The sequence below is a fragment of the Sinocyclocheilus rhinocerous genome, unplaced genomic scaffold (assembly GCF_001515625.1).
Source record: "Sinocyclocheilus rhinocerous isolate Xijiao unplaced genomic scaffold, SAMN03320098_v1.1 scaffold298, whole genome shotgun sequence".
Taxonomy (NCBI): domain Eukaryota; kingdom Metazoa; phylum Chordata; class Actinopteri; order Cypriniformes; family Cyprinidae; genus Sinocyclocheilus; species Sinocyclocheilus rhinocerous.
This window is the reverse complement of record NW_015650702.1, coordinates 21,921-35,170: the sequence shown is the minus strand read 5'-3', so window position 1 is coordinate 35,170 and position 13,250 is coordinate 21,921. Positions and strand designations below refer to the sequence as shown.

The window sequence follows — 13,250 nt, the reverse complement described above, 5'->3', positions numbered from 1 at the left end:
TATGTCTTCATATTTAATGTCCTGGAACTCTTTGTATTGCTTCTGGGACATACAAAGTGTGCCTGTATTGTTAGTGACAATTAACAACGCAAATAAATCTAGTAGTATGCCAAGACAGTGCCAAAGCAATAACAGTGTGCAAATATCTGCACAAACTATTCTGAAAACTTGAAATTTGAAAATTCTACAGGTTTGAAATATGCTAAAAAAAACTAAATACTGTTCATTCTTTTTTTTTTTTTTTTGCCGCACCCATCGAAAAACAAACTGATGACATATTTTCAAGTCTGCAGCACCCAATCCAGTTCAACTGGCCTTAGTTCATACATTCAGATCAACTCACCTCACACACCTCACACACTAACAGTTACTACTGTTTGTTTAGTGCAGTGAGCGGAGTACCACATGCCCTTGTATTGTAAAAAAAGCCGGTTTCAATGCAATAAATTTTACAGTGAGAACTTTATATGTCATATTATATATACCAAATAGGTGTGCTACAGAAGGAAATATGTCTAAAAAGTTAAATAAGCAAAATTGTAATATTAAATCTAAAAATTGTAATATCAGAAGAAACATTATTTAACTAAACTCAGCTGCAGTAAGCATTGAACCCAATAATATTTAAAGAATAAAAGCAAGAGAGTAAGCAAGCATGAAAAAACAAGCTTTGCAACATATCAAAGCCAAACAAGAAAGGCCAATTATTAACCGACTGTGGTTTTAAAGTAACTGATGCAAATGTCCTTCAGCTAATGGATAAGCAGTTTATGTGTGTGAAACAGAGCTTTTCATGTTAAGTTTCATCCTGGATGCCCCTGCTTTGTACTACAATTCATTCATTCTGAACTGTACCTTTTTTCCTTTAATGTCTTTCACTCCACCTCTTGCCCCTCCCTCACCCTCTCTCTCTCTCTCTCTCTCTCTCTCTCAAGACTCCTGGCTCAACCTGTTTATCAGAGCTGGGTAGTGCTCTAATCTCTCTCTCTCTCTCTCTCTCTCTCTCTGTCTCCCTCCCTTCCTCTCTCTCGCCAACACACTCCCTCAGTACAAAGAGGAGGGCTTTGCTTCCTTTAATTAATAACCTGTGGAATTCAGAAACCCAAGGCTGTCTGTAGTAAAACACCAGCCAGGCGGCGTTTGGCTCCTTTTTCTCTTTTGGAAACATTTCAGACTCTTGGTTTTTGAATAAGGTGAGAAAATATGACTGAGCAAATGTCTCCAGACTACTTCAGCTGCCCTCTGTGTACGGAGTTCCTGAGGGACCCCGTGGCGATCCCGTGCGGTCACAGCTTCTGCATGGACTGTATCAGTGGCTACTGGAACGAGGCTGATTACACTGGCATCTACATCTGTCCCCAGTGTCGGATCACGTTCACCCAGAGACCTGTGCTGAGGCCGAACGCCACTCTCACCAAAGTTGCAGAGAAGATCAAGAAGACCGGCTTGAACTTAACACCTCCAATGAATGGAAGCTATGCTGGCCCTAGCGATGTTCCTTGTGACTTCTGCACTGGAAAAAAGCTCAAGGCTGTCAAGTCCTGCCTCAACTGCCTCGCCTCTTACTGCGAAAAGCACCTGAAGCCCCACTATGAGTCTGCCACCTTCAAGAGGCACAAACTGGTGGATGAGCTGGGGAACCTGGACCGTAAGATCTGCCCTCAGCACCAGAAGAGCCTGGAGTTGTTCTGTCGTACCGACCAGATGTGTATTTGCGCCCTCTGTACTGTCAGCGAGCATAAGGGACACGACATAGTCTCAGCCGAAGCAGAAAGGGGTGAAAAACAGGTAAGGAAAATGTTCTGCTTGAGTAAACTTTACTAGGAGAGGCTATGGGGTAGAGTGGCTGTGGGGTTACAAGTTGAATTTGTTTATGTATATGATTATATTAATGAACAAGAAATGTTCTTGAGATTGTATAAGAGAGGTTTTCTTCAAAATAAGCTGCCAAGAAGCCATGAAGATACACCGTATAACCGGTTCTGTGTTATCGCAAACACGCTGGTCCAGATCATTACATAAAAACTAATGAGGAAATATGGAAAAGAAAGGGAGGAGATGATGATTAAATGGATAGAAAGGGAGTGAGGTTAGTGAAACTTTCATCCAGATATAGTTTTCCAATACAACTCCCAAACTATAGGAGTCACAAAAAGGGTGTGTTCCCTTACAATGGACAACTCAGAGGTTACTTGATTTAATCACTGTCCTAAACTGGCCACCTTTCTGAGAAGATTTGTTTTTGTGAGAGTAAAAAAAACTGTTATGAGCAATAGGAGATGGGCAGGTCTGGATTCTGGTGTAGGGAGAGGCAAGGAATGTGAACTCAAGAAAATCAGGCGGGAGCTTACAGACCATCCTCAACCTCCCCCCGCGCTACGAGTGAGAAAAATCGCACACTGCTTTTTGCACCTTGACCCAAAGTCATCATAAACCTCAGCAGATGAGTATAGCTGAAAGAAATGTTGACAACCGCCTCTTCAAACTTGAGTTTCACTTGAAAAACGACTTGAGTCACTGTATGAAATAACTATTAGGACAGTAATAACAAACATCTCACCAAAACTATTTATAGATACTGGTCAGATGTTTACTGATCCATCAATACTCTGGAGCTCTGAATAGAAAGAAGACCTTCAAAGGTTTAAGATTTCAAAGCTTTTCCTTCAATTCATCAGTACTGAACAAGCTTAATAACAGGGAGCACAGCAGTTTGCGTTTTTGTACTGTTTTGACTGAACTGTCATGGGTGCTCTTTAGATACAGTAATTATATCTGTAATCTAATACTTATCGCAGGCACTAATTGCGAATGGTTTGTTTGTTCGGTTAAATGTAGGGAATCCCAGATTTAAGCCCTCATGTCCCATGGCACACACTACACACACACTTTTATTCACCCCCTCCCCAGATTCTCCACATTCCTTCAAGCTTATCTTGAAGAATGGTTCGGTGAGCTTGGCAAGGGGTTGCTCTGAAGCCCCCCTTCTCTTACCCTAAAGAATCGAGCGTGTGCACCTTGAAATGTTTCTCCGGCGAACAGACCCAGCTAGTTTTACATTCCTGGCGTGATTAACATTCCCCTCTCTTTTCAAAGATAAAGGCATCCATGTGAAGCAGGCTCTTCCAATTCTAGGAAAAAGCGTAACATAGAATTAACATACATGAAGATCTGTGACATGAGAGGAAGTGTTGTATTATATAGCTGTACATCCACTGAATTATCAAAGTTGGCCATCAATAACATAACAATGTTTGTATTCTAATTTAATCTGTCAATAGAGACTAAGGTATGTTTTCTCTTATTTCATGGACAGAAGCTTCTTGGAGTGTCCCAGGCAGAGATCAAACAAAAATGCCAGCAGAGGACCAAAGAACTGGAGGAACTGAAGACAGCGGTGGATTCTCTCAAAGTATGTTTTAGATTCAATTGTAATTTGTAACAGTTCATTTTATTATCACTGCTCATATCAAAGTCACACCATAATATATTAGACCAAATAAGAACAACCGAATACACTGCTTTATCTGGGCAAAGGTGAAATGGCACAAGAACGTTTATCTGTTAAGTCAGTGTGCAACTGTTTCAATCTGGGAACGCAAACAGTCCTTGAAAGTGGCCATAATTGTTCTTTTGTTCTTTATGAGATAATCCAATGCTAGTCTTCTAGATACATTCTGATACATGGTTTTTTGTTAACTGCAGCAGCAGTTTGAGTAATTTTTCTGAGTTGTAAAGCTTATCCAGTTATTCTTGCAAAATCGAAAACGAAGAGACATAAACAGTTTCCTACTGAATGAATGGACAATGAACTGACACTCTTAAACTTGACTCCTTTTTACCGCAGAGCTCCGCACAAAGGGCAATGACCGAAAGCAAGAAGATGTTTGATGAGATGATCACGTCCATTGAGAGGATGAGGTCAGAGGTCACCAAACTGATCAACATCAATGAGAGGGCTGCATTCAGTCAGGCGGAGGGGCTGATGGAGCGACTGGAGCAGGAGATAGATGAACTGAAGAAGAAAGAGACTGGACTTAAACAGCTTTACAGCACTGAGGATCACATCCACTTCTTACAGGTACTTAAGAACAGGAGTTTTCCAAATAGAATCTGAGGATCCCCAGGTGGACAAAGAGGGTTCTAGGGGGTCTGTAAAAAATTTTGAGGAAAAAAAACTTTTTTCATTTGCTTACAATATCCACACAAAAGCTACTTATTTAAGTTTACATAATATCATGTTTTTTCCCCTTATGCAGTAAAAATGGGACCTTATATACTATATTATATGTTAGGAAGGGGGTCCCACACAAGGCATCAAAAAGAATTTTCAAACTTTTTGGCATCAAAACAAAAAAAAATGACTGTAAGATTCTCCTTATCACATGAAAGTTTAAAATACATTTAGATTAACAGAGTTACCCTTTAGTAATCGAGGCTTGCAATATTATACTCTACATTTTATGCACTGAGATTTCTCTATTTTTAAACAGAACTTCAATTATCTTTGCACTCCGACTGATGACGGCTTCATACCCAGAGTGTCTCTGAACCCAGACTTCTCCTTCAGTGCAGCCAGGAAAGCTGTGGCTGAGATCAAAGAGAAGCTAGAGGAGCTGGGCAGAGACGAACTGAGAAAGATCTCAAAATCAGGTCAGAGCACACAATGCACCGTACATCAGATACAGGCATAGTTGTCGGGTAAATTTGCCCTTGCTTGCTGTTCTGAACACACTGCCCTCTATATTTTATATGAACTTGGACAGTAAAGTGTACAGCTGAACTTAGTTTCTCTCTAAAGAGCCACATTGTGCACTTTTGTTACAGTATATCAAAATGTATAATTTCTGGGCCAGCTGTAAAATAATTTGAAGTCCTAAAGAAATAACCAACAATTAAACAGATCAGTCTTTAACTCTGAAAAGCCAAGCCTTTTAGTACCGAGTGCACTTTACAGTACATTCTCAAGTTAGCAAGGAAGTCATGTGATTGCATGTAGAGTGTAAACAGGGCTTAGAGTTCCTCCACTTCATTTCCAATTCACTGAGCAAAGTTCAAATGATAAACAAAAGAGCTATTCTGATTGGATGAAGTAGTTCGTAGTACCGAGTGCACTTTACAGTACATTCTCAAGTTAGCAAGGAAGTCATGTGATTGCATGTAGAGTGTAAACAGGGCTTAGAGTTCCTCCACTTCATTTCCAATTCACTGAGCAAAGTTCAAATGATAAACAAAAGAGCTATTCTGAAGTAGTTCGCGCAAATTCTATTAATAGAATTTGAAACAACAGGATTTAGTGCCTTACTTAGATCTGCTGGCACAAATCTAGCATTTCTTGTTTAAGAAATGTATTGCAAATAAAGTTTTCCTGACGTGTACGTTTTATAACAGTGAATGAAGTACCAGTGTACACTGTGGAGAATCGCACCAAAGAGAAAACTACCAGAGGTAACACAAATTTACTTACACTGTATATTGATTTACACTGATCACATATGGGTGGTGCAAATATAAGCTATAAACAGTCTAAAAATGGCAATATGTAAAACATGCATGAGAAAACTAACTGTTTAAAAGTTTGGGGTCTGTATAAGATCTCTCTTATACTCAACAAAGCTGCATTTCTTTGATAAAAATGAAAAATAGTAATATTGTAAAATATTATTAAAAAGTAAATGAACTGTTTCTACTTGAATATATTTTAAAATGTACATTTAATTCCTTCCTGTGGTAAGTTAAAGAAGTTCATACAGTGGACAGTGCACCTCCTGCAGAACCCAGGAGCAGATCTGAATTTCTGAAATGTAAGTATCTAGAAATCCTGATATTTAAATACTCAAATATTGGTCATCGGTAGATATTAAAAATATACTGGACATTTATTTCTTATGCTCATTTTATCCATTTTTACATTTAACACCTAAAGTTAATCTTTAAAAACACTAATAATGGAATTACATATTATCTTAAATTAATCTTAAAATAAATATCTATTTCTCAAAATGCACATTTTTGATGGCTTGTGATGCCTAAATTGACTGGCATTTATAACTTGACTGATCATAGTTGTCAGCGTTTTCAGTTTATTTTGGACGAAATTGATATCAGCCATTTATTAGTTGTCAGCCACAACATGAAATTATTCATCAGCTTAGTTGTATTACCCAGAATTTTAATATTGTTCCTAGTCCAAATAATTTTTTCTTTCATTATTAGATGTAGATATTTGAAAACATACAGAGACAGGTATACAAAGATCTGTTAAAAGCAACTTTTACCTTTTGTGTTTCCAGACTACTGTCAGCTGAGACTAGACCCACACACGGCGCATAAGGAGCTGTACTTATCTGAAGGAAACAGAAAGGTGATTAGAACCAGAGACCCGCAGCCATACTCAGACAACCAAGATCGCTTTGATAGCTTTGCCCAGGTGCTGTGTCGTGAAGCTCTGTCAGGTGGCCGCTTCTACTGGGAAATTGAGTGGAGTGGGGAATTCTCGATCGGAGTGGCCTATCGGGACATTAGCCGTAAGGGTAAAGGCTCCCTGTGCTTGCTAGGCTACAACGATAAGTCCTGGAGCCTCCTCTGCTCTGACACAGGGTACTCGGCCTGGCACAACAGGGTAGACAAGGCTGTTAGCGGCCCTCACTCTTCGAGAATAGGGGTCTTTCTGGACCACTCTGCAGGGGTGTTGGCGTTCTATAGTATTAGTGAGACCATGACACGTCTGTATCGTTTCGAGACCACATTTACTGAGCCCCTCTATCCTGGGTTTGGGGTAGGAACATCAGTCAAGATCTGCCAATTAAAATGAACACTACATGAAATGTGTGCTTTTCATGAAGAATCTGAAGTGAAGGAGATACATTTTTGCTCTTTTTTTCTATGATTTTATATATTTTTTAACTCTGTCTTTTATGCTGAATGCCATTTGTCAGCTGTCGTCTCAATTTTTGCAGGTTCTGGAAGAATTAAATAACTTTTTAGTAATGATTCTATGTGCAAACAATATAAATGTTCTCTTAAATAAAGGCTAAAGAAAAATGTTAATATTATATGGAATTCTCAACATGTGTGTATCCAAAAGACATTATAAAGCAACATTACTCATCAATTGCTTCTTCATATTTCAATAAAGTTTTAAAGTTGTTATACATACTGGTCTCTCATTAAATAAATGTGGTCATATCTTTTAGTGAATATAGTCTTGTGTTTTTGCTGCTGAACAAAAAAAATAAAAAATCTTAGTTAACACTATGAAGAACAAAAAAAAAATGCTGTTTTTGTTGTTCTGTTGTTTGGAGTGGGTGTTACTACTGGATGCTCAAATGTTATTGGTAAGAAAGTGAGAAAGAAAATATAATTACATATGACATATATTGGCAGGAAAAATAAGTCATTTATTTTGACAAGAAGTTTTTTTTATGTTGCTTAAATAAACATTCTGGGGTGAAAGTATTTGTATGTAAACTGCAGGAGTTAAGTAAGCCTAATGCATCATACCATGAACAAATATGAACGAATCAAACACATGAAAGTTTATGATTGAAAAAGAACTCGCCCAGAATGGTACGATTTCTGACACACTTTCTAAAGCGTTACTTTTTCCATTTTTAATTTTTGTGTGAGCTACTCCTTGAAACTTTTAGTGGCGTTGTTATGTTTACTAACAAACCCTGAAAGCAACTAGTGCGGTAAAGTTGGTTTTATGTTGGACATTCGTTAGACATTCGATCTTTACTTCAGCATTAATTTATTTGTAATCGCATAATAGGCCTAGTCATGGATGCTGTATATCGTTCAGATCACATTTAAAAGCATAATATCAAAATTAATAATAATATTACTCGATGATGTAATTGTTTTAAACCTCTGAAGTGAAAAAGTCCTCCCAACAATCTCCGCTTGCGCACGTCAAGTTAGGGAGTGTCTCAATAGTGCAAAATCCACAATAAACTTGGTTAAATATGTGCATTATTCCATAAAAAACACTAAAACCATGATGCTTTTACATGTGTAGTTTATGTTGGCAAATAGATTAAGAATAGATTAAGATGATTTTTAACTTTTAAATGATTATTATATCTGTTATAAATATGTAAGTAAACTGCATGTCTTAATGAAATAAATTTATTTAACTATGTTGTTGTTTTATTGAAAAAGCTCAAATCACATACAATGTATTTATATATACATGCAGCATATAGTACACAACTTAGATTAAAAATATATATATTTTGTGCATCTATTATACATTTATCAAATATTCAAATCTATATCACTTCCTGGTCATGTGGCCTGATGATGTCACACCAGTTGAAATATCTTCACACAATCCTGACACACATCATACATCACTTGGATTTTGGAAATATGATTTTGTGTATTTTTTAGTGAATTTCTCGAATATTTAAATCTATATAACTTCCTGGTCATGTGACCCCAAGATGTCACACCAGTTGTAATATCTTCACACAATCCTCACACACATAATAAAAAACTTGGATTTTAGAAATGTAATTTTGTCTATTTTTTATGGATTTTTCAAATATTCAAATCTATATAACTTCCTGGTCATGTGACCCCAAGATGTCACACCAGTTGTAATATCTTCAATCCTCAAACACATAGTAAAAACTTGGATTTTAGACATTTAATTTTTTATGGATTTTTAAAATATTCAAATTTATATAACTTTCTAGTCATGTGACCTCATATTTCAACACCCACTGTATTATAATCATACACATTTGTCAAACAACTCTCATGCAGTTGTTTGTGGAAATATGCCTTTGGTTGTTTTAAAATAGTTTTTTTTTTTTTCAATCAAAATTATTAGAACACTAGTATTTTCAGCAGATAAAAAAATGGTTCAGTTATTTCTATCTTTTGCTGTGGTGTTTTAACAGTACTGTAGCTTTGCAGGTAGGTTTCTTGAAGCATCTTGGAGATTTTGCCTCAGTTCTTCTGGATTTAGTCTGTCTCATTTTGTTCTGTTTCTTCATGTCATTCCAGACAGACTGGATGATGATCAGATCAGATCTCTGTGTGGAGCACTGGCTGCTGTCAGACCAAAATCTCACTGGATTATTACAATTAATGGCATGTTTTGAAATGTAAACTGATATTTCCTACTGACACACTACAGCAAAAGATAGAAATAACTGACTTAAAACCATTTTTAGCTAATGAAAATACTAGAGTTCTAATAATTTTGGCCACCACTGTATATACAGCCAACTTACGTCTGTCCCCCCGTTCCGGCATCCCTCCTCCACCCCAACTCCTCACTCTTAAACTATTCTCATCCAATTATTAGAACACTAGTATTTTCACCAGCTAAAAAAATGGTTTTAAGTCAGTTATTTCTATCTTTTGCTGTAGTGTGTCAGTAGGAAATATCAGTTTACATTTCAAAACGTTCATTTTGCCATTAATTGTAATAATCCAGTGAGATTTTGGTCTGACAACAGCCAGTGCTCCACACAGAGATCTGATCTCACCATCATCCAGTCTGTCTGGAATGACATGAAGAAACAGAACAAACTGAGACAGACTAAATCCAGAAGAACTGTGGCAACGTCTCCAAGATGCTTCAAGGTAGGTCCTGCAAAGCTACCTGAAAAACTATGCGCAAGTGCATCGAGGGGCAAAAGCTGCTTTAAACACAAAGGATGGTCACACCAAATGTTGCGCTGCCTACAGTATACAGTCAACCATCATATAGCAAACTAGACAGCTACCTACCTAGACAGCATTATTTCTGGATACGATATCATCAGATGACCTTTATCACTCAACATACGTCAAAGAATCATGGATTGTGTCTCAAAACCAACGAGTTTTCTAAATAGCGCCGATGGTGTCCCAAAATACTACCGAGTCGCAGCGCACCAAAATCCCTGCTGATTCGTAAAGATCCTCAGACGCCCAAACATGATGTCTATGTAGGCGGCTCACTAGGACGCAGGCATTATGAGCTACGAGCTAACTCGTTAGCTGCACAGAATAAACAATAATTGCTGTACTGTAACCCGGCACTGATCTAAACCTCTCTAAAACGTTTAATCTCTGGTAATAATGTCAGTGTGGTACAGTGACTCACTCGCTGATGAAGAGGTCTTTCACAGCTCCATTGCTCTCCTGCGCTCTCTGTGCTGCTGTCCGTTACTCGCTGGTGATGAGTCGCAGTGCGGCTGCGCCTGACTGACTCTGTTGCCGCCTGCTGGCCGAGATTCAAAATGGCACCACCTGCACGACGTTGACTGCTGTTTTTTTTGTTTTTTTTTGCAGAGAACGGGAACATACAGAAGAATAAGCATACATCACATAATATCAACCACAAAAATAAAATGGAAACAAATCACAAAAAGAATAAAATAAAGATAAAGATAAGAGGGCCATCATCTACACATGATCACATGAAGAGATCAAAGGCAGAGCAAATCCTAACAGTCCTTATAGCTTTCTTAGTATTAGATACTGAAATTACATTCAAATAATTTTCCATTTATTTTAGGAAGACAGAGAAGACAGGTTTACAGTTGGAAAATTTGCATTTGTGAATGTGAAATTTGCTTAGGAAAAAAATTTAATTAATAACAAAACAGTTATTTTCGTTTGTGGGGTCTGAACCATAATACCCAAATATAATGTTTCTCATATGTACTGAGAAGCCTGGCAAAATCTTACACTTGACAAACACACCAATATCATCCCAAAACTTCTGAGTGTAGTGACATGACCAAAATAAGTGTACCACAGTTTCTTCAGAATTCGAACAAAAAGAGCATGTAAGCTCAATGTCAGATTTAAATCTTTGTATAAACTTCTTTATATGACATTATTTTTGACAGCATTCTCATTTTACAGCATTTTTACACAAGTGCCTAAAACTTTTAAAAGTACTGTAGCTTTGCAGGTAGGTTTCTTGAAGCATCTTGGAGATTTTGCCTCAATTCTTCTGGATTTAGTCTGTCTCATTTTGTTCTGTTTCCTCATGTCATTCCAGACAGACTGGATGATGATCAGATCAGATCTCTGTGTGGAGCACTGGCTGCTGTCAGACCAAAATCTCACTGGATTATTACAATTAATGGCAAAATTAATGTTTAGAAATGTAAACTGATATTTCCCACTAACACACAGCAAAAGATTGAAACAACTGACTTAAAACCATTTTTTAACTGCTGGAAATACTAGTGTTCTAATAATTTTAGCCACCACTGTGTGTGTGTGTGTGTGTGTGTGTGTGTACACACATGACCATGATCTTGGGGTCACATGACCAGGAAGTTATATAGATTTAAATATTTGATAAATTCACTAAAAATACACAAAATCATATTTCCAAAATCCAAGTGATGTATGATGTGTGTCAGGATTTTTGATTTTTTTCATGTTTTTTTTTTTATTGCAAAGAACGGGAACATACAGAAGAATAAGCATACATCACATAATATCAACCACAAAAATAAAATGGAAACAAAGCACAAAAAATAATAAAATAAATAAATAAATAAAATAAAAATAAAGATAAGAGGGCCATCATCTACACATGATCACATGAAGAGATCAAAGGCAGAGCAAATCCTAACAGTCCTTATAGCTTTCTTAGTATTAGATACTGAAATTACATTCAAATAATTTTCCATTTATTTTAGGAAGACAGAGAAGACAGGTTTACAGTTGGAAAATTTGCATTTGTGAATGTGAAATTTGCTTAGGAAAAAAATTAAATTAATAACAAAACAGATATTTTTGTTTGAGGGGTCGGAGTCATAATACCCAAATATAATGTTTTTCATATGTACTGAGAAGCCTGGCAAAATCTTACACTTGACAAACACACCAATATCATCCCAAAACTTCTGAGTGTAGTGACATGACCAAAATAAGTGTACCACAGTTTCTTCAGAATTCGAACAAAAAGAGCATGTAAGCTCAATGTCAGATTTAAATCTTTGTATAAACTTCTTTACAGGGTAGAACCTGTGTATGAGCTTAAAAGAAATTTCTTTAACTTTGTTTGTGAGAAAGAATTTTTGCTGTAGAGACCAGATTTTTTTCCAAACAAATTATTCCAAAAGGAAATCACAGGTGGAACATGTGTGTCAGGATTGTGTGAAGATATCACAACTGGTGTGACATCATCAGGTCACATGACCAGGAAGTTATATAGATTTGAATATTTGAAAAATTCACCAAAAATACACAAAATCATATTTCCAAAATTAAAGTCATGTATGATGTGCTAAAAGTGTTACTGAATATATTACAGATGCCATATCAACTCCTGTTTCTACCAGTTAAAAGAAAATGTTGTAATGCAATGTAATAATGTAACAATTCAAAGTGAATCTCCCATTCACATCTTAAAATCATGTATTAATGTTTTCCCACTTAATTCACATCTTTACATTTTATTTGAATTTATTTGCTTTGCATGTTTTCGAATCTTGGGATGCATATCTTTTTTTTTTTTTTAATCATTTTCATGCACTTTTGAGACAGTCCCTTAATTTGCTTGGCGAATGTCCAACATAAAACCAACTTTACCACACTAAAGCTACTGAGGTTTTTGGAGAAACTACTGTTGGATAGTTGAGGTTAACAGTTTACTTTGTGTTAACTTACCGGTTTAGTTGGTAAACCTGCTTTCTGCTTTTCACCTTGGCGTGTTATTTTTGTAAACACCTTTTTAAAGACAACAACCTGCTGTGGACAGTTTGCTTCTTTCATGGCGGATATTAGACGCAGATGACTAGTGTCCTCGTGTGGCTATAAGAGGAAATACAACTTTTTTAGAAATCACTTTTAGGATCATGTTTAGGACAACCTCAAATACTACATATGTTGGTTTAATAAACCAAAATGGCTTGAATTAGATTGTGTGAATTTCGTCCAATAATTATATTGTTTGGCCTTTACATTTCTGCTATTTCATGAATTGCATTAAAGGCACAATATGTAAGATTTTTTTAAATTAAAATATCCAAAAACCACTAGAACAGTGTTATATATTTTGCTGACTTGTTGTGTACTTACACTATCCCAAATATTTCTAAGAATGTTTAAATCCAGAGAAATAAGCAATTTTAACTAGTGACATGGACCGTTTCCATAGTGTCATTGTGTCGCCTGCTAATGACGTCATAACCCCTCGATTTCCGGTTTTGTTTTGTAGAAAACATGGAAACACCAAAGACGCTTTAATATGTTATGCGTTTTATTAGACAGGTGACGACTGC

At 36.6% G+C, this 13,250-nt stretch overlaps 1 protein-coding gene across 1 annotated transcript; it reads left to right on the top strand.

Annotated features, from left to right (window-relative positions):
• Nucleotides 1-1,022: 1,022 nt before the first annotated feature.
• Nucleotides 1,023-7,222, top strand: LOC107712362 (tripartite motif-containing protein 16-like). The gene is made up of 7 exons (XM_016517588.1): nt 1,023-1,788; nt 3,317-3,412; nt 3,848-4,081; nt 4,494-4,653; nt 5,392-5,448; nt 5,736-5,804; nt 6,294-7,222. Exons 1-7 carry the CDS (start codon nt 1,204-1,206, stop codon nt 6,812-6,814), a joined length of 1,722 nt encoding a protein of 573 aa, XP_016373074.1. The 5' UTR covers nt 1,023-1,203; the 3' UTR covers nt 6,815-7,222.
• The last annotated feature ends 6,028 nt before the right edge of the window (nt 7,223-13,250 follow it).